General features: G+C 39.1%; 1 protein-coding gene across 2 annotated transcripts in view; it reads right to left on the bottom strand.

Moving 5' to 3' along the window:
* MAP7D3 (MAP7 domain containing 3) overlaps positions 1-23,913 on the bottom strand; it is a 34,031-nt gene extending 10,118 nt beyond the window's left edge. The window contains exons 1-11 of one of the 2 annotated variants that reach the window (XM_087813627.1): positions 23,815-23,913; positions 18,467-18,565; positions 18,290-18,373; positions 17,069-17,232; positions 12,635-12,749; positions 11,984-12,088; positions 7,472-7,597; positions 3,580-4,214; positions 2,938-3,035; positions 2,146-2,351; positions 331-460 (exon numbers count right to left, since the gene is read on the bottom strand). In XM_087813627.1, the coding sequence (XP_087669753.1) occupies positions 331-460; positions 2,146-2,351; positions 2,938-3,035; positions 3,580-4,214; positions 7,472-7,597; positions 11,984-12,088; positions 12,635-12,749; positions 17,069-17,232; positions 18,290-18,373; positions 18,467-18,565; positions 23,815-23,872 (1,820 nt within the window). In that variant the 5' untranslated portion in view covers positions 23,873-23,913. The remainder of the gene's footprint in view (positions 1-330; positions 461-2,145; positions 2,352-2,937; positions 3,036-3,579; positions 4,215-7,471; positions 7,598-11,983; positions 12,089-12,634; positions 12,750-17,068; positions 17,233-18,289; positions 18,374-18,466; positions 18,566-23,814) is intronic. The other variant, XM_087813628.1, reaches the window with a different exon arrangement.
* Between the last annotated feature and the right edge of the window lie 1,034 nt (positions 23,914-24,947).

Genomic DNA, 24,947 nt, shown 5'->3' with positions numbered 1-24,947 from the left:
GTGAGTGCCAATGGAAACAGTCTTGTGTGATTACTCAGGTTCCATTGCTGAGATCTGGGACCCTGACGTGAGTTTTGGTCTCTTTATGCATCTCTATGGCACATCAGGGTACATGATGCATGAAAGTGAAAGAGGCCTATACCATTCATCTACACACCAGTGTCGTCTCTCTGCTGGACATACTTCCAACAGTCATTTCTGATTAATGCTGAAGAAAAAGTCAATCACTCTTTGAGAATTTATAATACATCTAACTTGATGTTAAGTTTTGACTTTCAAACTTTAGCCCAGCCAAGGTTTATAGCATAGAAAGGATGATATTGTACCGACCTTTGTTCCATTTCTTTTTGTAGTTTTTCTTCTTTTTCTCTGTGCTCACGAGCAAGGCGTCGTTTTGCTGCCAAAATTTTTGTTGCCTCCTCAGCATTCAAAATCCCTTGTGTGCTTTTGTTACCAGACACTAGTTTAAATTAACATGTGAAACAGTTAGTTTAGGGAACTTGCTGCCTCTCTGTTCAATAAAGAGGTGCAAGACAACCAACAACATAAAAAACAAGCAATATGTATATGGTCTAAAATTTATAAATAGCAATCTATAAGTAACTATATAACACATTTTGTTCAAAATCCCAATTCCCTTCTCAAAAACAGAAGTACCATTCTGTTTCTTTTTAACAACTGCTTGCTCCAAAATAAAATAACGTACTCCTCACTCCTACTTTGGTTTAGCTGTTTTGAGATAACTTGCTAAATTGACCCTATAGGGAAAAAGATGTATGCTGAATATAGAGGAAAACAAGCTTATATTTGATCTAAATGAAGTATACAAATCTTAAATACTTGAGTAAACAAAAATAGATTCAGCATATATTTTAAAATTTGTTCATCATTTTTACCAAATTACTATTTAGCTAATCGTTGATAATAGCATATTACAATATTTGGTTAATCATAAACTGGCTAACTGTAGATAACCAAAGAAACCAAGACCATCAGTAACATAAGGTGACCACATGAAGGCATATAATATTTTAGTCCATGTGACTAATTTCTTTCTTTTATTTAAATGTTTTTACTGATTTTAGAGAGAGAGGAAGAAAAGGGAGAGATAGAAACATCAATGCATCAACATCTATTGGCTGCCTCCCACATGCCCCCTGCTGGGGATCAAGCCTGAAACATGGGAATGTGCCCTGACCAGGAACTGAATCATGACCTCCTCATGCATAGGGCAAAGCACAACCACCAAGTCACACCAGCTGGGGCTAATTTCTTTATTTTAAATAAACCACATATGAAAATGAGGGTCGTAAGACATCTATAATGAATAATTTATAATAAAAAGATTGTTTCTGTTACAAAGAATTTACTGTGGAATTCCTTCATAAAGTAAAATTTGCCAGTATGTTTAAAAGCAAGCAATTTCCTTGAATATTAAGAACACATGTAATGTCCTGGCTGGTGTGCTTAGTGTTTAGAGCATTGGCCTGTGCACTGAAGGGTTGCAGGTTCAATTCCAGTCAAGGGCACATACCTGGCTTGCAGGTTCAATCCCGGGCCCTGGCTGGGGCACGTTTGGGAGCAACCAATCCACGTGTCTCTCTCGCATCTATGTTTCTCTTTCCCTCTCACCCTTCCTCTCTCCCTTCCATTCTCTCTAAAATTCAATGGAAAAATATCCATGGGTGAGGATTTAAAAACAACAACACATGCACAAAAAACACACACATGACAGGCAAAATACCAATATGGTACTTTCAGGAACCTACATACTTCCCAGATACATGTTACGGCCTATGTATGGCAACTGACCTATAACTCTTAATGGAAACTTATTCAGCCATTCATAGAACCATCCACTATCAGAACTGGAAGGGACTGCAGGGATCACCTAGATCAATGTGCTCATCCAATAAGTACTTTTAAAATCAGTTCCAAAAATGGATTTTCCAAAACAATAAGGGGGTAAGGGTAAAAAAGCTCTCATAAGGAAAAGTAAGCAGTGTGCCAGTGATCGGTTAAATTCTCTTTATTTAAAAGAAAGCTCGCTCCCTAAAGTTCTCTGAATTGGAAAATAAAGTTGACCATTCCCATACCTTAACATTTTCTATGTTGTCAAAATATAAACTCAGTGAAGGAACTTACCTTCATAGGTCATATGCTTTTGGTTCACAGCCTCAAAGCTTTCAGTGGTTTTAGAAGTTGCTTCTTTTTTCCTTATGATAGTACCTAATACATTTTGTGCACATAAGGTATGCTGAACAGGAATCATTTTACAGCAAAGAGAAGATTGTGCTGATTGTTTTGACATGACCGGTGAAATTGATGGCAGGCGATTCTTTTGGATTTGCCTAGTGAGAAAAAGTAATAGTTAATAGGGGAAGTCCGATATGGTTTTGTAATGAACATGTGCCAATTAATTCTTAGTGTACTATTTCATAAAATATATTATGAGACCATGGTATTTTTTTGTTGTTAATCCTCACCAGAGGATACTTTTTCCATTGTTTTTCAGAGAGTGGAAGGAAGGGGGGAGGGAGGGAGAGAGAGAGACAGACAGACAGAGAGAGGGAGAGAGAGAGACAGACAGACAGACAGACATCGATGTTAAGAGAGACACATTGACTGGTTGCCTCTTGCACATTTCCTGACCGACCAGGGAACCAGAGCAAACCTGCAACCTAGGTACATGCCCTTTACCAGGAATCAAACCGGAGACCCTTTGGTGCACAGGCCAATGTTTTACCCATTGAGCCACATGGGCCAGGATGAGATCATGGTATTTTATACTAGGGCTTGCCTTTGTCTATTAAAGGTTTTTGTTTTTTTAAATATTTACATTAGCACGTATACTTACATTATTTTAACTATGAAAACACTGATGTAAAATTTATCCTGGTAAAACACACATCAGAAGAGTTGCAAATAGCTACTTACTTAGCACTGAAGGGAGAGGGTGAACACAGTCCACTTGAAGATGGCCATCTAGACAATGGCATATGTGTCGATGTGTGCTTGTTTACAGGGTTTGATTTCTGAACAGATCAATAGAATCGGATAAGAAATTACTAGCAATAACTTTGTGCAACTGGCTTATCTTTTTAAGAGAAAAATATTCTGAATAATATACAATTATAGCTCCTTAAACTCCTAATTTTCCTTAAAAATGCATGAAAATTAGCTACAGAGATACATTTGTGCAGAATCATAATTCATATTACACAACTCAAGCAGGCCAGAGAAATAATTAATTTAAAAGAAACATGTCACTTCAAATTGTATTTCTAAATCTTAATTAAGGGTTTACAATATTTCTCAAAAATTTTTCTTCAGAGTTTAGAAGCAAAGTTCATATAAACTCCTACATCTTGTTCCTCCTAAAAATTAGTATTTCACCTTTAGGGGAAACTGATATAATGAATATCAGAATTTTAAATCACCAAAGTGAATTATCCTGTTTTATTAATTTTATTGCTGAATGGTATAGTTTTTATTGGGAAACCTATCACATCATCTATACAATTAAATAAACATATTTTAATGGAAGATTAGTCAGTCAGTAAGAGGTACTTGACAAACCTGTGGAGTATCTGTCACTTTCTCCTCAGAAGATGTTTCCACGTTAACCTCAGGGCATGACTTGGACTCGGGGGAGGCTTCCACACTCGCCTCGAGGGGCACTTCCATGCTCTCCTCAAGGACTGTTTCCAAGCTTTCCTCAGGAATCACGTCCATGTTCGCCTTGTGGAACACTTCCATGCGTGCCTCGGATGACGTTTCCATGCTCCCCTCTGGGGATGAGTCCAAACTCACCTCAGAGGACGAGTCCATGCTCACCTCAGGGGATGGATCCACACTCACGAGGGACACGTCCTCGCTCCCCTCAGGTGATGTTTCCAAGCTCTCGGGGAGCGATTCCACAGTAATTTCAGGGAATGTTTCCACACTCCCCTTGGGGGCTGTTTCCACGCTCACCTTGAATGGTGTTTCCACATTCACCTCAGGGCCCACTTCCACACTTGCTTCAGGAGCTGCTTCCACGCTCCCCTCAGGAGGTGGTTCCAGGCTCACCTTGAGGGGTGTTTCTCCTTTCTCCTGGGGAGGCACTGCAACTGCTGACTTGCAGAGTGCTAATGGATTCTTCAATTCATCACTGCTCCGGCTAAGCAAGGGCATGTTTGCATACCGCATTACAGGGTTGCGGATGCCTATGGCTGAAGGAGGAGAGAATGAAATTCCAGTTAGAAATCTGACAAAACAGAAATGCACCCTGAAACAGTATAAGAACAGGAAAAGAGAAGAGAGAGAGAGATAGACTGTGTTTACTAGGAAATGACAAAGATTACACACAACGGAAGTGTTTAGTGGGATGACAGACACAGGACAGATGCATGGCAAAACTGGTATATCTCATAAGCACCACCACCAACAGAATCACTGTGAAAGCAATAACCCACTGCAGATGAAGACAAGATGCTGCTCCCAACAAAGTGGAGGTTTGCAATTGTCATTTCTATTTTAATCACATTATTGTTCAGAATAATTGTCATAGAAAATTACAAGATCTTCAACACTTTTAAAAAATAATCTAAACAACTTCACCAGGGCCAGAGAACTTACTGTTACAGGCGATTATGTCAAACACTCTATACATAATTTTTTTAGACAGAATGTAAAAAAGAGCATTTTCTCTCCCATACTACAAACTGTACATTTGCAACAACATGGATGGATCTTGAGAGTATCATGCTAAGTGAAATAAGTCAGGCGGAAAAGGACAAAAATTATATGATTTCACTCATATGTGGGATATAAAACAGAAAGCAACAAATGAACAGACAAGCAAACAAAAAGACTCATTGACACAGACAACAGTATGGTGGTGACCATAGGGGAAGAGGGGTAGGAAGAGGTCGATGAGGGTAAAGGGGGTCAACTATATGGTGACAGGAGGAGACTAAACTTTGGGAGGTGAGCACACAATGCTATGTACAGATTATGTATTATAGAATTGTATACTTTAAACTTATTAACCAATGTCACCACAATAAACTTAATTTTTATTTATTTATTTATTTATTTTTATTTTTTTTGTTAATCCTTACCAGAGGATATTTTTTCTATTACTTTTCAGAGAGAGTGGAAGGGAGGGAGGGATGGGGAAAGGGAGAGAGAAAAACATCACTGTGAGAGACACACATCGAATGGTTGCCTCCTGCAGAAGCCTGGACCAGGGGTGGGGCCGCAACCCAGGTATGTGCCCTTAACTGTGCCCTTAACCGGGAATCTAACCTTCCACCCTTCTGCGGGATGGCCGACGCTCTAACCACTGAACCACACCAGCCAAGGAAAATTTTTAAAAATTGTATTTAAGACATGAATCAGAATGGGCCAGATCTTCAAGGTCTCTTCCAGTTTTAACAATCTAAATATTTTTTGCCTAATAAATGGGCAAATAGATAATACTTGGTACCAATTTTGGGAACCAAGCAACTTCATAAACTGGTGGTGGGGGTGAGGATTTGCATATGCTCCATGAGGGCCATTTTGGCAATAATGCATCAAAAGTGATTTTTAAAAAGTACCTACTCTTTGTTCCAGCAATTTCACTTCTAGGTTTAGCCTTAGGAAAAAATCAGATAAATAAATGAAAATGTATTTACAAGGTTATTTATGATAGCATTGCTTATAATACTGAAACTATTGAAAATATAATCCAAATATCCAACAGAAAATTTGGACTCTACACTAAGACAGTCATTAACAGTAACAATATGCAATTTGGGGACATAAAAATAATATATATTGAGTTTAAACAAAAGCAGGTTATGCCCTGGCCAGTGTGGTTAGTTGGTTGGAGGGTCCTGCTATGCATCGAAGGGCCATGGGTTTGATTCCTGGTAGGGGTGCATGGCCAAGTTGTGTGTGTATATGGGAGGCAACTTATCGATGTTTCCATCTCACATCAATATTTCTCTCTCCTCTACTTCCCTTCCTCTATTAAAAAAAAAAAAAAAGGTTATAATCCCATTTTGTGAAAAAAAAAACATAAACACAAAGAAAAATATGAAGTAAACATTTTTTAGAAGTTATTTTGATGGCAGCTTTCTTAAGACATGGTAAATTTGTAACATTATCTTTAAATATGGGTGGAAATTTTTATAGAATCTTATCAAATAATAAAAATGGAACAAATTACCAAAGATTGACTACTAATGAATAACACTGACTAAATTAAATGTTATTTTGCAGTCTCACTTTTGCTGGAGGAAGCATTTTAAAATTTTTTAAATTGATTTTGGGAGAGAGAAAGAAAGAAAGAGAAAAAGAGAGAGAGACATTGATGTGGGAGAGAAACATTGATTGGTTACCTCCTGCATGTGCCCTGACCAGGGATTGAACCCACAACCTGGATATGTGCTCTAATCAGGAATCAAACCCGCCACCTTTTGGTGTACTGGATGACACTCCAACCAACAGAGGAGCCACCTGGCCAGGGCTGGTGGAGAAAGCATCCTATTTACATATCCATATGTGCCTAAAGAGTCATATTATTTAACACCGACAGTTTGTGTTACAAAAGATATAGTAAGTATAATAATGTAATTTCTATTAGCTACAGAAATTTAAGACAAAATGTTGAATTTTTTGAGGGGAGTAATATATTAAACTAAAATGAAAGTAATTAGAAATATCTTACAATAGATTGGAGGGACACTGGCAGAAAATAATCTGACATACATGTAACTAGACATAAACAAAGTCAGGAATTCAAATCAAAAGAAGTAAAGACGAACTACCAAAAAGTGAGAGCATTTTGATTTGCTTTATGAATCAAATGAAGATTGACTGAAAAAAACCCACAAAGGGGTGGGATATATTCTGGAAAATCAAAAATGGAGAAAAAGGGGAAAACAAATGATGGGAACAATGTGTTAGAGCTCTCCATTACAGAAGACGGCTAACTACCCACAGGCAGGCCTAATACTTTATGTGGCCTATACATGAGAAAATCCACATAACCCTAAAGACTTATTTTACCAACAATCTCTATGTCTTTAATTAAAAGCTAAAAAGCAGTTCAATATTATTCTTCCATATTTTGGGGAAAAAAGGAGGGTAGAGTAGGAATTTCCTCCCTTGATATTAAGTTTTTCTATGCTTTTAAAATCCAGTACTTTCGACAGCATTGTGACACACTTAAGCACAAGTCAGGAAAACCATAGAGCTCTGTAATTTAACAACCACCACCAAAATTACCTATTTCATCCTATAAATTACCTGTTACTCAGATAACTACTAAATGCTAGAAGACATTAAATATGTAACATAAACTGTTGGATAAAATCACTCATTTGGAAACTATGGATTCAAATTATTTTCATGCCCTATTTTAACAAATTAAGTGATACAACCTACTCCTTAAATGCAAATACCAGCACTTTCTGGCTTTCTACCCTATGCCTGTTACCTGGAGTATCTTTTCCAGGGATTGATAATGAAGCAGTACTTTTGCTCCTGGCTATTGATGCTTTGGTTGGAGCGATCAGGCGCATGATTAAATCATTCTCCCAAAGATCGGTGTACAGCTGCTGAACTAAATGATGAGAACAAACAGAAAGGATTCAATTTGAGGCCTCACAAATAAATGCCAAGCAAAAAAGAACATCATGAACTGCTGCAAACAACTTTCCCAGCCAAAAAGTAGGGGCAACGAGAACACATACATGATAGTGAATACTGCCGCCTGACAGTTAGGGAAGAGAGGACCTGAATAAAGGGGCAAATGCCCCAGCATACCACAACGCCAATGAAAGAACCTAGGTAAGATATTTAACAGAACCATACCCAACGGATATGGAGTCTCTATGGAGAAACTCACACATGGAGAAAACAACTTTGCTAACAGTCATGCTGGTCAAGTCCATTGCCAAAAGCTCCAAGGGACTGACAGATTTCTTTTGCTAAAGATGAATCTTGTAAATATCTTACTCCAATAAATTTTTATTGTTATAAAGATCCCTGTGACAATGTGATTTGACCTGAATCAATGAAGTGAAGAGTCTTCAGTAAGTGAACAATTCAGTATGAAACAAAAAAGCAACTATCATGTTTGAGAGGGAAAAGTTAGGGGGAAAGGTGTGAGAAAGAAACTATTTTAAATAAATACTTCAGTAATCACTGTGGTATTTTGCGTGCAATAATCAGTGGGGAAAACATGCACAAAGGATGGATGTGGGGTAACAGAGCAAAGCACTGAAGTTCAAAATATGGCTGGTAATTCAGAACTTCTAAACGCAAATTGATGAAATGTTTGAAAGGAATCAAGTCCTCTAGTACAAAATTATCTCTTTCAACATCTGTCATCTAATTTGTCAGCTGCATTCAAGACCCCTTGCTCAGATGATGGCAGAATTTTGTATTTCATTTAAAGATAGGCTCTTCTGTCTTCAGCCAAATAAGCATGGTATCAAAGTACATTTTTTAGCTAAAGGGATATGGTTTTGTTTTTTGCTTCCACTTTTAGGATCGACTTTTCAAGCAACTGAATGTTGACATACATATATCTCTTTTAAACCACTATTTAAGATTGGTACTGAGAAATAACTAACCACCCAATTTTCCTTCTACTTGTTCAGCTTCTGTAGGTTAATGCAGTTTGCTATATCTTTTATTCAAAGATAAACATACTGCCTGGCGGGGCAGGGTTCAGCAGTTGGGCATCAACCTAGGATCCAGGAGATTGAGGTTCGATTCCCGGTCAGGGCACATGCCCGGGTTGTGGGCGTGATCCCCAGTCTGGGGCCGATAGAAGGCAGCCGATCAAAGACTCTCATCATTGATGTTTCTATCTCTCTCTCCCTCTCCTTTCCTCTTTCTGAAATCAATAAAAACATATTAAAAAATAAATGAAACAGGGATATTTAAAATATTACAGGTTAGATTATGAACTTCAAAGGTATTTGAAGTATTTGAGTTTGAAATGTTCACCTCTTCAGGGTGAAGAGGTTTCATTTAAATTTGAAAGGGTTTTGTAAATGTAAGCCACTGCCACTGCCAACATTGATTTTATTTTCCTTAGAATCATTAATTACATTCATCATTTCAGGATGTGCAATATACTGTACCTTTAAGCAAGTTATTTCACAAAGTATCTTCCACACATACCTTCTTATATGAAAAACCAGTAAAAAATCATTTAAAAATTTACTTGGAATTGGCTCCTTCGTGCAATTTAACTAATTATTAACGTCAAAGTCATCACCTGTTCCTTCTCTTTACATGTCTCATTAATATGGCAAGTAGACATATTAATGAAAACATATTAGTGTTTCGTCAGGATACTAAAAATGTAATAAATGTCTCTGTAGGAAATCTTTGCTAATTCCTCAAAGCAACTAGATGGTAAAACATAGTCAATGCTTGTGAAACAAGATACATTAAAATAGAAGTATTTAATATATAAGAAATATATAAACATGACATTGCAATGAATGTTACAGAATTTTTCGAAAGGACTGAGTTTGTGAAAAATAAATTTTATTATATGACAAGCAAGATGCTACAGGAAATCTTCCCACATTAATTTATGAATGGACCTGGACTATATATACATAAAACTGCTTTGGGAAAGCATATTGAGGGTGATAAGTATATCAACTTTTTTTAAAAAATCCTCACCTGAGGATATTTTTTTTAGAGAGAATGGAAGTGAGGGAGGAGGGGAAGAGAGTGAGAGAGAGAAACATCAATGTGTAAAAGACACATTGATTGGTTGCCCCCCATACACGCTCCGACCAGGGCCGGGGATCAAACCTGCAACCGAGGTGCATGCCCTTGCCCGGGAATCAAGCCTAAGACCCTTCGGTCGATGCTCTATCCACTGAGCCAAAACGTCCAGGATGGATCAACTTTTGTTAGACCAATAGAAGAGAAAACTTGATGCACACAAACTGACAAACAAAAGACCTCACAAGTAATTGTTGGAAACTGTATGAGTCCTAAAGGTACAAATAACATAGTGTAAGTACGAACAAAACAAAAATCATTTTCAACATATTAAAACTATAATATTTAGACAAAATGGAAATCTTACTAAGTTAACCACTGCTACAACTAATTATACTTTAACTTAGATCCAGAATCTTTTGCTGTACTAGAATTTTATAGCAATCAGCATTGTTCTAAAAACTGTCAAGGCACCTAATAATACAAAAAACACTTTTAATTCAAATTATTACACCTTTTTCTCAATTCACAAGGCATAAAAGAGGTATTTCTTCTGGTTAATGGTTACGTTTGAGGGAATGCTGTGGAATGTTTACCAATGTTTCCTACCAAGATCACTTCTATTTTTATTTCCATAAAGAATAATTCCTTTTATTGATAGGTAAGCTTGCCTAATCCATTTCAATTATTAGTGAGTAGCACCATGTGTAACAAGCCAGAAATGGCCACACACACTCATAACAATTTTTGAAATAAGGAATACTAATTAAAAGGGCAAATACCAGGAGCAAAAGGTATTTGAAGAATTCGTAGTAAATTCATTGGGGTCTCAAATATAAAACCAGGAAGGTAATTATACTCATCTATCAACTTTACAAGGTTGTTGTGAATAACAAATATATTCATAGACCAATAAAGCAGACCAATCTGTCCAATGCTATATATATGGTATTATTTTCCTTAAAATGAGGTAATATTCATGAAACTTAATGAAAATTGAATGACTAGTTTAACTAGTCCTTAGGAAAAAATGACTTCATTTATAGGTTAGGAAGAATATGAATTAATTTTAAAATAAATTATTGTGCCACTTAATAGCAACAACTTGTGGTCAAAATGTTTCACTTTCTCAATGTCACTAATCATCAGAGAAATGCAAATTAAAACCACAATGAGGTACCACCTCACACCTGCCAGAATGGCTGCCATCAACAAATCAACAAACAAGTGCTGGCAAAGATGTGGAGAAAAGGGAACCTTAGTACACTGCTGGTGGGAATGCAAACTGGTGCAGCCACTGTGGAAAACAGTATGGAGGTTCCTCAAAAAATTAAAACTGGAACTGCCTTTGACCCAGTGATCCCACTTCTAGGAATATATCCTAAGAATCCCGAAACACTAATCAGAAAGAATATATGCACCTCTATGTTCATAGCATCATTATTTACAATAGCTAAGATCTGGAAACAGCCCAAGTGCCCATCAGTAGATATGAGTGGATAAAAAAGCTGTGGTACATTTACAGCTGTAAAGAAGAAGAATCTCGTACCCTTTGGGACTGTATGGATGGAACTGGAAAGTATTATGCTAAGTGAAATAAGCTAGTCAGAGAAGGACAAGTATCATAGGATCTCACTTATTTGTAGAATCTAATGAACAAAATAAACTGACCAACAAAACTGGTCTGGAGGTATGGAACAGACTGACACATCTCAGTGTGTGTGTGTGGTGGGGAGTGGTGATGGGAAGAGATAAACCAAAATATTTATATACTTATATGCATAGCCCATTGACAGACAATAGTGTGATGAAGGCCTGGGGGTGAGTGGGAGCTGGGAGGAGGGGGGCAAAAGGGGGACATCTGTAATAATGTCAACAGTAAAGAATATAAATTTTAAAAATATGTATTTTTAAGTAATAAAAAGGAAAACAAACAAAAACAAAATGTTTCACTTTGGGCTGAGCCTAACAAACCCTTCTGATGTGATTAATACACAAATGACAAAAAGAGGATTTAACACTGATATTTATATTGATATACTGATTTTATACATATATATATACATTGATATTTATATTGGTATATTGATGAAAATACAAAATAGTAATGACCCTCTCTACTGTAAAACAATGTGGTGCTCTTTGTAATAAATCAAATGTGGTACAATCTAAAGAAGCAGTACTATAAAAATACATATAAATAATTGACTTCATTTACTTGAAATTCAGTGGAATACATGAAATAATTACTTACTCTTGGAAATAGAATTCTGAGAACCAGAAGATGACACAGTCATTTGTTTGTGTGACCCAGAAGTCTCCTGTTCAAGTTTTTCAGTAGATATAGACCGTTTCTTGACTGAGAAAAGATAGATTTTTTACTGTACTCATATTTTAAGATAGCATCATTAGCTGAAACAAAATGAGTTCATGATGTAGTTCTATGGCGCCAGTGTATTAATTAGATACACAATGTTCACTGTCAGTCGTTCCTTAAAAACTTCGTAAATTTAACTTATGTTTTATGAAATTGTGTAGAATTATGTTCCTATATAGGAAAATTTACAGTACATCAATAGTAAAGAGGCCGGATTAATTTATTTTAAAACTATGCACTGGAAAAGGTGTGTCAAGCTTATTTATTATTAATCATTTTATACTAATTACAAGTTTAACTGGTAAGATTTTAGATATACTGTATGAAAAATAAAGTTATAGAATTTTCACCTGTTTCTTTTGCAATCACATGACACGAGTGAAATACTGTGCATGCCAAAGAGTACATGGCAGCATTTTCATTTAAGATACAAAACTCAAAACCTTGCTGCAATGCAACCTTATACTAATAGCCAATATTTCAGTATCAGCATGAATGAACCCAAAGGTTAATTGTTGTATTAATTACCCATTTTACTTTCAGAGTTCACTGTTGTAGAGCCTTCCCATGACCATCGTTTTTGACGTTGTTCAATACGGTTACTCCGCTCCAACGTACGAGAGACAACAGCTTTGAATTTCTCCTATTTAAAATAAATGCAACAGTATGGTGGTTACCAGAGGGAAGGGGGTGGGCGGTAGTAAAAGGTGAAGGGGGCCAAATGTATGGTGACAGAAAATGATTTGACTTCGAGTGTTGGGCACACAATGCAATATACAGATCATGTACCACAGAAGTGTACACTTGAAACCTATATGATCTTATTAACCAATGTCATGGCAATAAATTTAATAAAATAAAAATTTTAAGAAAATGCCGCCCAGTATGGTGTGGCTCAGCAGTTGGAGATCTTGGTTCAATTCCCGGTGAGGGCACATGCCCAGGTTGCGGGCTGGATCCCCAGCAGGGGGTGTGCAGGAGGCAGCTGATCAATGACTCTCTCTCATCATTGATGGTTCTCTCTCTCTCTCCCTCTCTTCCTCTCTCTGACATCAATAAAAACATAATTTTTTTAAAAAGCCTACTTAATTAATTAAATCCCAACAAGTTTTACATATTCCTTTTAGTGATTAGTATAATTTGACCTGTGGGTTATAAAACACCATCACCAAATTTTTCTATCAGGCAAAATTTTTTTTGTATTCATGTAAAAAATAGAGACATGTCTCGGGTATCAATCAGTATTAGTGCTTCTACTGAATAACGAGGTTTTAATCTTATGAATCTGAATCAAAGAACTAACTTTACTTCCCTCTGCTTATATCATTAGGAAATGTAGAACCAAAATTTGTAGCCTATTTCTACCAACTATACAAAGACTGAGGGGTCCAATTTTGTGTTTGCTAATCATAACTTATGTTTTATTATTTCCCTACTTTCATTTTTCCCTCTGCTTGACTCCCTCAAGCATTCATCACCTGGTTGTGGCATGTATTTTTAAAACTATACCCATTTATAACATCTTCAATTCTGGTGTTAACTAACCCAGTTTTAAAAAAGATAACTAATGTGTTTGTCTTGACCTCAACTTCAATTTAAACTGCTCAGGCCTGACCGGTGTGGCTTAGTGGTTGAGCATTGATCCATGAACCAGATGTCTGTTCGATTCCCAGTCAGGGCACATGCCTGAGTTGTGGGCTCCATCCCCAGTAGGGGGCGTGCAGGAGGCAGTTGATCAATAACTCTCTCTCATTATTGATGTTTCTATTTCTCTCTCTCCCTTCCTCTCTGAAATCAATAAAAACATATTAAAAAAAAACCACAACTTCCCAGGATAACAGCCACACAAATGTCAATGTCACACGTTGGCAAAAAAACTCCACTGCCAGAAACGAGACAGTTTTCTTCACTCAGATATTTTTCATCTCTGTGCTATAACATGCCATGGGCTATACTCAGGTGAGCCAATCAACTTCAGGGCCAGGTTTTCTATTTTTCCCTGGAAACCACCGTTTCTTAGCAACATCATCCTTACAATGTTCCCATCATTTCTCTGAGGGCATAGAGGGTAAACGTAGCAGAAAAACAGAATCATCCATATCCTCTGAGAGTAGCAATTACAATTCCTAAAATAAAATTTATCAAAAAAAAATGTATCTAAGGGCAGTATTTTAAAATTATATTTTCTAACAGAAAATTGCTCTAAATTACTTGGAAACCCAGAAAGGGACATCCATAGTACTCTCAACAATAAAATAAATTTTAAAAAATACATTCTAAAATAAAAAAAAAGACTCAAAGCAGAGATTAATCTTGTATTAGTTCAACATTACTGATTCCTAAGAATTCTATCTCACTGTTTTCAAATGCACTGATTTCCAAATGAACCTGTGCTCTCAGGCTCCTTCTTGCATCTGTGGCTCAGATATACCTCCCATCTGCCTCCTCAGCACCACCAAGTTTGGATTTTTACCTGCAGCCTACTGTCCCATGGTCCCTGCTCTGCTCCCTGACACTAGCTCTCTGGGGTTGATTCTCTTTGGCCCTGTCTCATCTTTCTGCCTCTTCTCCCGCCATGTCTCTGGCTCCCTTTCTGTCTGCAGTTTCATTTTGCTGCATTCTCTTCTGTGTTCTTTCTCAGATTCCTTTCTCTAAGATGGTATTTTTTTCCTCTCAGTCCCTGAGACTCTCTCTCTCCTCCAGAGACCCTCCCTTCCCAGACTCTACACAGTTTTCTGTTTTAGTTTCTTTGGTTCTACGTCTTTACTTAGTTCATATTCTCTCTCTCTCCTTTCTCTTTAACATAGATAAGTAAATTAAAGAGATGTTTCACAGAGGAAAACAAAGTGACAGAAATTCTGAGAGTCCATTAAATACTGGAATGTGGAAAAAGAGCATAAGCTACCACAGAAAAAGGTTCAGAAAGACACAGAAAGGGTAGTGGATCATGGATGGGGAAGAGGTGGCACAAGGACAGTCTAGAATAAAGAAGATCCACAGGAGGTAGGGGATGGGGGTGAGGCATGTGCAAGAGCAACTGTGTGCACAAGGAAGGAGGAAAAGTGAGCAACAGAGAAGAAGGTTCATGGGGAAGAAATGTAACCAAAGAGAGATGTAAAATTAGAGCAACAGAAAAAGAGGAAAATAAAAGCGCACATACTGAGAAATTAGGCAGAAAGTGCAATGAGAAGAGGAAAAGAGAAGCTATAACGAAGAAAGCAGAAAGAAAAGTGAGGCACCTCAGACAGAGAACCAGGACACAGACTAAGATTTGTTTAGGGACACTGGAGAATCACTGGAATCAAGAAGGGAATGCCAGCAGGAAGGAGAAAGGTGTCACAGAGAAATCTGCCAGATTCAGAAGAAAGTGACTCAGAGTAAAGTAGTGGAATGACCTACAGGAGAAAAATCTGGTGTCAGAGAGAATCTACAGAATGATCCAGGGAGCCAGGTGTCCATGTGGAAATAATAAAAGACAAACTGAGTAAAGAGGGACTGAAGGGAAAAAGAGAGGGCATCACAATGGCAGTGACTCATATCAAGAGAGTGCCAAAGACACTAAGAGTTCAGAAAGGAGAAGAGAGCAGTGGGCCACAAAACAAAAGAGAGAAAAGGGAATGTGAGGAATGAGGGAGAGGGAGAGGGAGAGGGAGAGGGAGAGGGAGAGGGAGAGGGAGAGGGAGAGGGAGAGGGAGAGGGAGAGGGAGAGGGAGAGGGAGAGGGAGAGGGAGAGGGAGAGGGAGAGGGAGAGGGAGAGGGAGAGGGAGAGGGAGAGGGAGAGGGAGAGGGAGAGGGAGAGGGAGAGGGAGAGGGAGAGGGAGAGGGAGAGGGAGAGGGAGAGGGAGAGGGAGAGGGAGAGGGAGAGGGAGAGGGAGATGGAGAGTACACACAAAAGAGGGAATCGGGAATGTGTAAGGGAGCAGGGCTTGGACTTGGCTGGGACTCAGTCATACAATTACAGTTGTAGTTTTAAGAAGTAAGTCTGTCAGGCCAGCTTGTGTGGCTCAGTGGTTGACCAATGACCCATGAACCAAGAAGTCTCAATCTGATTCCTGGTCAGGGCACATGCCAGGGTTGTAGGCTCGATCTCCAGTAGGCGGTGTGCAGGAGGCTTATCCCTCTTCCTTCCTCTCTGAAATCAATAAAAGAAACTCACAGCCCTAGTCAGTTTGGCTCAGTGGCTAGAGCATTGGCCTGAGGACTGAAGGGTCCTGGGTTTGATTTCGGCCAAGGGCATGTACCTCAGTTGCAGGCTTGATCCCGGGCCCTAGTCGGGAGGCAACCAATCGATGTGTCTCTCTCACATAGGTGTTTCTCTCTCTCTCCTCTCTCTCCTCTCTCTCCTCTCTCTCCTCTCTCTCCTCTCTCTCCTCTCTCTCCTCTCTCTCCTCTCTCTCCTCTCTCTCTCTCTCTCTCTCTCTCTCTCTCTCTCTCTCCCCTCCCTTCTACTCTCTCTGAAAAGCAATGGAAAAAATATCTTCAGATGAGGATATAAATAAATAAATAAATAAATAAATAAATAAATAAATAAACAAACTCATAAGAATAAAAGAAGCAAGCCTGTCAGATGGGGCCCTGTCAGGGAGGACCGGATGGTGGGTCTGTGCATATTAGTAACTGGGCCAAAACTGAAAGCTCTTTGGTAAGAGAGAGCTGCTCAGAGCAAACCCCAGGCTGCAGGCACCCTGTGTGCCATGTCCTGAAGGTGGACTGGGCTCTCATCCTGGATCTGCAAGGCTCCTCTTTACCTCAGCTAGCGGGTCTCAACTCCAGGGATCTGACTGGGACAGGGACAAGAGCCTCTAATATTGAAGGGAAGAAAGGAAGAATTGGGATTGGTTTCCTTTCCACAAGTCAGATGAGTAAAGGCAGAGACAGGTTTAAAAAAAAAAAAAAAAAAAAAAATTCCAGACCCAGGCAACACAATATATCATCTGATTAACAGTCTAGAAAAATAGGTACCCTTTCTTCCTGTAATTTTTGTTTTCTTTTTTCTTCTGCAGATATTCTCCGCTGTTCATCTTTCTGTTTTTGTTCTCGCAGCTTTCGCTGTTTCTCTTCCATCTGTTTTTCATACTGGATCTTGGACTTTCTCTCTTTTTCAAGTAGTTGTATTTCTTTAGTAGCTGAAATATTCCAAATGCAAGGTGTAAGATCCAGAAAATATTTACGTTTTCCCCATGACACACCAAGGAGAAAGTGAACATATCTCATTCTCTTTCTTAAAAATAACAATCTGTGTTCATAACTAAACACTTATTACATAAGTGAAAAGAGATGGCCACCAAACAGAAACTCCAGAGAACTAAACTAGCTTAGATGACTTTCATCCTGTCTGAACCCAAATTTCAAATTAAGAAGAAACAGTTTCTGGTACATCTGACATTTCTGCTGATTTGAGCTAACGTCAAATATTAAAACAAGAATTTTTAAAAAAACACATGGCCAGATGTGTTTTTCTCCTTCTACTAGGAAACTCCTTTCAAAGGCCTCACCTATACAGACCACATTAAGCATGCGGGTTCATGGGCTTAGTCACATACCACATTTTGATGTTTTCCTACATTTAAATTTCCCCTAGCTTAAGCCTGGAGAGATCTATGCAGTTGTAAAACAGTCTGGGGCTTAGAGCTAGGAAGAAACAGCTCCTCACCAAAACAATGGTAATTGATATTTCATCTGAATAAAGTTGAGCACTAGTATTGTCAGTGGATTTACAAGACCAGAGGGGAAAAATACACAGTTGAAAGAGCATTCTCTCAGGGTGTAAAAAGAATATTCTTTTAGATCCCAAATGATCCAAAGTTACACTTGAGAAGCACAGGGATCAGTGAAAGATACCAGATCTATGTTAGGATTCTTAGCAACTTCATTTTCATGTTTACTATTATTTTACTGACATCCCATTCTGCTTGTTTCTAGGACTGTTGAAGAGATATTCATACCTTAGTTTTCAGAAAATTAAAGCTAACAGAAATTACTATGTCAAAAATTAAACTGTAGTCAAATTTCTTTCATGAGCCTTCTCTATCTGATTTAGTACAAGCATTTAATCCAATATAATGCATATGATAAAAAGTGAGATCTATCACATAAGATTAGGAAAAGCAAAAAACAATTTGGAAATATATAACTTCAATATAAAATTCATTCATTTTGATTTTTTTAAAGTCTAAAATATACCATCTTGTTGTCTTCTTTTTTCTTCTCTTCGCTCCTTTGCTAATTTTTGTTTTATATCATTTTTAAGAACAGATCCATCTATTACTAAAAAAAGAGAATATAGTTAGACATTAATAGGATATCAAATTTTAATGATATGACACTTTGACACTTATCAAAGTATTCTAGAAATTATACCTGGTTTAAATGCTGATCTTGTATTTGAGGACTGGGATGGAAGAGAGCTAAACCCACTCTGGGTGCGTCTTTCTTGAGCAATGGCATGAGCGGCAGCAACTAAAAAACAGGGAGATAAAGGAAAGGGATTAGATATTAAGAATACAAACAGCTAAAACAGGGGCTGCAAAGCACAGCCAATTGTGTCTTTGATGATAAAGGAAAGTATATCCTCCATAAGGCGAAGTCCCGACGGGTTAATCTGAGTCAACAACAAAGACATACTGAGCTCATGATGTTCAACAATGATTTCACAAAAAATTCAGTGTGCGTGCTGTGGATATGACACTATATCTTTGGACATAAAGAGAGTTGTTAGTGGGAGTAAGTAGCAGGACAAGTTTGTGGATGAGTAGGAGTTAATGATCAGTAGCTTTCAAAAATGCATCAAGCCTGGCCGGGCATGGTTCAGCGGTTGAGCGTCGACCTAGGATCCAGGCGATCGGGGTTCGATTCCGGATCAGGGCACATGCCCGGGTTGTGGGCTCGATCAATGACTCTCTCATCATTGATGTTTCTATCTCTCTCTCTCCCTCGCCTTCCCTCTCTCTGAAATCAATAAAGATATATTTAAAAAAACACACACAAAAACAAAAAACAAAAATGCATCAAGTACTAGAAAAACTGAGCTGGCAGGGAATTGGAAAAATGTTTCGCCGTAAACTGGGAATTTAGAAAACATTTGGAGCTTATGGATCTTAACTTGGAAGCAAAAGTGTCAACAGTGATATTCTCAGAGATTGGGCTTGATATTAAGGAGTACACTTATAAATGACCTAGATCAGGGGCTTGCTACACTGGCTGCAGTCACCTAAATTGCTTTTAAAAAAATTAGCAATGCCTGCCCCTCCCAGCCCCGACTCTCTAGGGGGTGAACCCAGGCCTTTGCAATTGCAAAAGGCTCTATTCTGATGCACACAGAAGGTGGAAAGCCACTCAAGGAATTTCCAATGAGATGGCATTATTCTAGGTAGAAAAACGTCAGGCAAACAAATGTAAATTATACAATACAAATTTACATATGTCTTGTGTAAACAGGTACAAAAGCTATAAACTTCAATAAGGGGGATGGGTGGAAAAGGTGAAGAAGAATACAGTCAATAATAGTGTGATAAGTTTGCAAGGTAACACATGATTACTAGATTTAGTGTGGTGATCAAATTGTAAAGGTATATAAATGTCAAATCACTATATTGTATACCTGAAACTAATATAATATTGTATGCCAATTATTTTTAAATTTAAAAATTAAGTAAAATAAACTTCAATAGGGGTAAAATATAAGATAAGGGGATCACAGTTTTAGGGAAAGTAAGAAAAACTACAATTCTAGGGTGATACACATACAAATTATTATAAAGGATTCCCTGAAACCTTTAATTCCATGTATGGCTGTTTCTAAAAGGCCCCATAATACTGGGCATCTTCAGGAAGGATCTGGAGAAGAACAATGAAAATTCTCTTCCACCTTTGAATGAAAGCACAAGAAATATGGCCCCGTGATACTGCATACAATTCTGGTTTCTATATATCAAGGAAAATATAACAGCTGAAGATGAGCAGGGGAAATAATTAAGGGAATAGAGGTGCTGTCTTTGTACTCAGAGAATGAATGGACTCTGAGCTGTTAGATGCCACTGAGGAAAGATATCTGGGAGTCATTTTACAGAGTAACCTTGAAAGGTGACATCACTATGGCTGCCATAGGGATCACTATTTCACAAGGGGTAAAGGGTTTTTTTTTACACCAGAGACCTAACAGCTCAGATAATACATGACTTAGCTAAATTTGAAGATTAGACCCTTCTCACCTTCCTTAATAATTCAACTACTGGCAATTTTGTAGACCACAATTACCCTCTGAATTTGAGTACCAGTGTATTAGGAAAAATTCTTAAATACAGTCTATAAAGTAATCCCTCCTATATACCCCTCCCACTTACAACATTTCTACGTGAGCATGGAGAAAACTTGTTTTTGTGCATTCGGTTTTCTTATAAGTCATAAGGAAAGTCGATATTTTGTCACAATTTAGCTGGCCAAAAGGACAATTTATTTCAAAATGAACAATTTTACCAGATTTTTAGATCTTATTAAACAGAAGTAACCCTTGAATTAGCTGTGGTGGGAATAATGAACCAATCAAATAAAGGTTAATGTGGTAATATAACATCAAATCTGATTTTTACACCTTTATATCCAAATTCCTACTGGCAAGATATACACTCACGAAAAGGGCAGGCTCTAAAAATTATTTTAAATGTCCAGGCAATGGGAGAAAGCCTTTATGTCTTGAGTTAACACAGTGAATATTTTATTCACCTCCATGGACTGGGGGGATTTATTTACCATTTTAAAGTAACACTAAATTACAGGACGTACTCTACAGTATTTCTGCAGTTCTTATTCTAATTCTAAATCCCAAATTAAGGTTAAAAGTTACCTTTGCCTGGAGATTAAACAAGAAAACGTGTAGAGTTTATTACTAAAACTGAATTATGAATTGTAATCTATTTTATGGTACTTTCCTAAAGATTGCCATAACAAATAATGTACATCATCACTTCACCATATACAAAGTTATCTTCCTTTGCAAGGTGTAAACCTTATCAACAATCCTATAAAGTGGATATGATTGGTTGTCCCTTTTTTTTTATAGACAGTGAAGCTAAACATAACTTCCCCAGATCACACAGGTAGTAATGGTGAGACCAGACCTTGATTCAGTTGTAGATTAAGAAGCAACTTTACTTTGAAATATTACATAATTATCAAGGACTAGACTGTAAGAAAACCCACATTAACCTCTATAGGACTTAATTCATTATTCCCACCCCAGCTACTTCTAAGGTTACTTCTATTTGAAAAATCACGAAAAGGAATTAAGATCTAAATGTATAAAGTTGACTAAACAAGAAATAAATGAAATATATGGGTTTGGGCTGAAAATATAGTTTGAAAAATACAGCTATGGAAAGATTTTAAAATAAAGCATTTACTATTAAAAAAAGAAAGAAAGAAAGCACTATTATGCTGTGGCTAAGACAGGACTACTTTAAAGTAAGTGTAAAGGACATTACAAGAAGAAAACCATTCTCCTATGGGGAAAACTTACACTCAGTCATGCTATCTAGCCCAATATAAGTCTCATAATGAAATGAACCAAAAATAGGTGCCACTAAGATGCCAAAGTTAAAGAATGCTTACACTTAATAGGTTTTTAAAACATGTCATTGAGATTTTGAAGCCCCTTTGGGACATAAAGTATTTTAGCTCATTATTGACTTCAAAGTAGTAGAAAATTTCTGCTTCTCTCTGCTACCTCCCCCCCCCCCACATACACACAATCACATACATACATACATAATACACACACCGTCTGTGTCACTAGAGTTCTGCTGCACTAGGGCAAACTGAATTAAGGAAAGGAAGAACACAGCATGACAACTAGTTAAGAGTGATGATAATATTCCTAAGGCTGCACACAAGCACAATCAACCCCAAATGCTTAATCCCATGAGACGTCAATGATGAATACTCACCCACATACTTATCCAGCAATTCTATAGCGTCTGCTGCAGACGTTGCTCTTAAATCCCTGTCAGAACTCAACATAAAACCTGTAGCCCTACCTGCCCATGACCTTTCTTCCCCATGATCCTTTCTTCTGTACTCATCAGAAACATTAGATCACATAAACTAGTACTTTTACCAGGTAGGGAAGGGCAGAGATTGCAAAAAATGATTGAATGGTTTTTTTACTGTTACAAAAGGGCTTTGGTTGTGGCAGAGAACCATACTATGAAACTAGTTGGTAGGTTAAAAATTCAGTACTACTCACTGTTATTTGGACAAGAGAATAAAAAGAAGCAAGTGCCATAAAGTGGCAAAACACTTCATTGACTCTTTATCACCCTTTAAGAAATGCTGAGACCTGGAGGGCAGTTCTGGTCTAGCATGTGATGTTTTCAATTTCTAACACAAAGTGGGCAGCGAGGATGTCAACTAGGGTTCTGTGTTAAACCTCTTTTCCATGGCTTTTTAAGTTTTGGGTTTGAAATATGTCAATTCAAGCAACTGTCCTATACAAGATTTTCAAATACTTTTCAACGTTCAATATACAAACATTTGGGGGAATTATCCAGAATGCTGGTTAATTTAAAACAATGATATAAACCAATGTCAGAGAGCTTTAGTTGTCCATAAGCAATAAAACAAATCTGAATTTAATGGAAACTGTCTCCCTAGAGACAGAAAAGAGTTTTCTGCTGATGGACTGATGAAAGTGTATTTTCTTTTGACACATTCTCTGAAGAGTTGATTCAAAGCCTTCTGAAGTCACATAACGCCTCGCAGTTGCAGCCAATCTAAATTAATTTATCAACTGCAAATGAAAAAACTCCCTGAGGAGTTCAGTGAAATCAATAAGATAGTTTTATTCAAGCTCATACAGGAGGAAACTCGCCTGAGAACTGGCGAAAAGCAACCTCCTACAAGCAAGAAATGCTGTTTCGCTCAAGTAGTGGAGCAGTCTCGTGGGCTAAGAAATACGCTGCCAAATTTTACAAAATTAACGATTTGGAGGGTAACTTTTTGGCGAGGAGATGAGTTCAGGAGATGCACTCTGAATCAGTGCAGCCTAGGGTCTGCAAGATGTCCCAGGAAAGGTGACACCTTGGAGGAGTAATGGGAATCAGGAGGTAGAGCGAGCTAAATTTCATCCCAATTTAGGCTCCCTCCTTACCGAACCGTGAGTAGGAAGGTGGCAGAGGCAAGCTTTCGGAAAGGCACGGATTGCAACCGTGGGAAAGAATCAGAGCGCGAGCGCCCCAGATAGAAGGGAAACTCCAACCGCTGATGCCTGGAAGGGCTGCGCCCGCCACGGAGGCGGCCCCAGAGCGCGGGGTCCTCCAGGACGCTCATCCCCGGCAGCCGCGCGTCGGTCGCAGCGGTTGTGGGGCGCACGCCGGCCCCAACAACAGGAGGGGTTCGAGACAGTTCGCGGGGTCCGGGCTTCCAGGCCACCCCGGCCTCGCAGCGCCCGTTAGCTACGTGCCGCCCGCTCGCGGGGATCAGCCATCGGCGGCGCTCGCCGGCAGTCTCCCCAAGTGTCCCTGTCGCGTCACCACTCCCCCGCCAGTCCCAGGGGCTCCAGCTGGGCGAGGGGAGGACAGAAGGCGCTAGGCGACTCCGAGTAAAGTTTTTCGGCGCCCGCTGCGCAGCGCCAACGTGTCTGGGGCCGCGGGCACCCCGCCGCCCCCGCCGCCCGCGCCGCCGCCCCCTCCTCCAGGAAGCCACCGCCCGCTCACCCATGCGTTCCCGCATCCCCCTCAAGGATGTGCCGCCGCCCGGGGTGCGCTCCGCCATCTTCCGAGTACCCAAGCCCTTAGCCGCTACTGTCGCTGCGGCCACACTGCGCAGGCTCCAGCGCGGTCGCCGCTCTGGCCCGGACCCCAACGCGGGGGGGCGTGGCGGCTCCGCCCCCGCCCCGCCCGCCTGGGACCAGCTCAGCTGGCGGCGCAGCTCTCCAACCACCACGTCGCGACCCGCTGGGCAGCGACCACCTAGTCTAAAAAAGCCTTCTCGTTCGTTCCGTGCTCTCCCCCACCCCCTTTGTGAGGCCAGCCAGTCACCACGCGGCTGGGCCATCCAACATTCCTTTTCCCCTTTCGTCACTCCTACCTGGCAACGCAGTAACAGCCTTCCTTCCTTCGTTCACTTACGGAACTCATACTGAGTGCGTTTGCATCACGAGTTTGCTAGTCTCTGAAACACTACACTAAGAAAGGCCCAATTTGGAGGAAGAGGCCCAGTGAGGGGTTGAGAAGGAGAGAGGTTCCTAGGAGGTGCTAGGGGCCCGATCCTGAGCAGAGAATTTCTTAAATAGTTGCAGAATAAATCATGACACTGTTAAGTCTCAAAGTTGTGCGAATTACCTTTAGGCTGCTTACCGGTCTGTAAAGTGAAGGAGAGGACTTACTGCCATTAATCTCTCCAGATAACACTTGTAGGAGGCCCTTGGGGTTGGCAGCATGTTTTTCCCACTCACAAGTAAAAAATTCATTGGCTCGATGCGCCTTTGAGGAAAATACATCACTTTCACGGGTGCCTGCCTATACAAAGTGGAGTCAGCCCCTTTATTAGTGTGATGTGACACATGCTTGCAGGGAGAAGTTTATCGAAGGGGCCATAGGTATGCGGCAGGAGACCCCCAAATGGGGCAGGAGACCACTTGTGGGATAAACACTTTGATGAACCCATTGTGTCTCAAAATTACATGGAGGCTGTAAAATGGGGAGCTGTAAAATGGGGAAACCTAACAACAGCAAACACTTATTGACTCTTACTATGTGCCAGCTACTGTTCTAACTGCATTACATGTATTAATTCATTTAATCCTCCTACTATCCTATTAGGTACCATTATTACCCCATTTTATGGA

Source organism: Miniopterus natalensis, chromosome X (genome assembly GCF_054644295.1).
Source record: "Miniopterus natalensis isolate mMinNat1 chromosome X, mMinNat1.hap1, whole genome shotgun sequence".
Lineage (NCBI taxonomy): Eukaryota > Metazoa > Chordata > Mammalia > Chiroptera > Miniopteridae > Miniopterus > Miniopterus natalensis.
The sequence above is the reverse complement of the archived record's forward strand: the minus strand, read 5'-3'. Positions and strand labels throughout refer to the sequence as shown.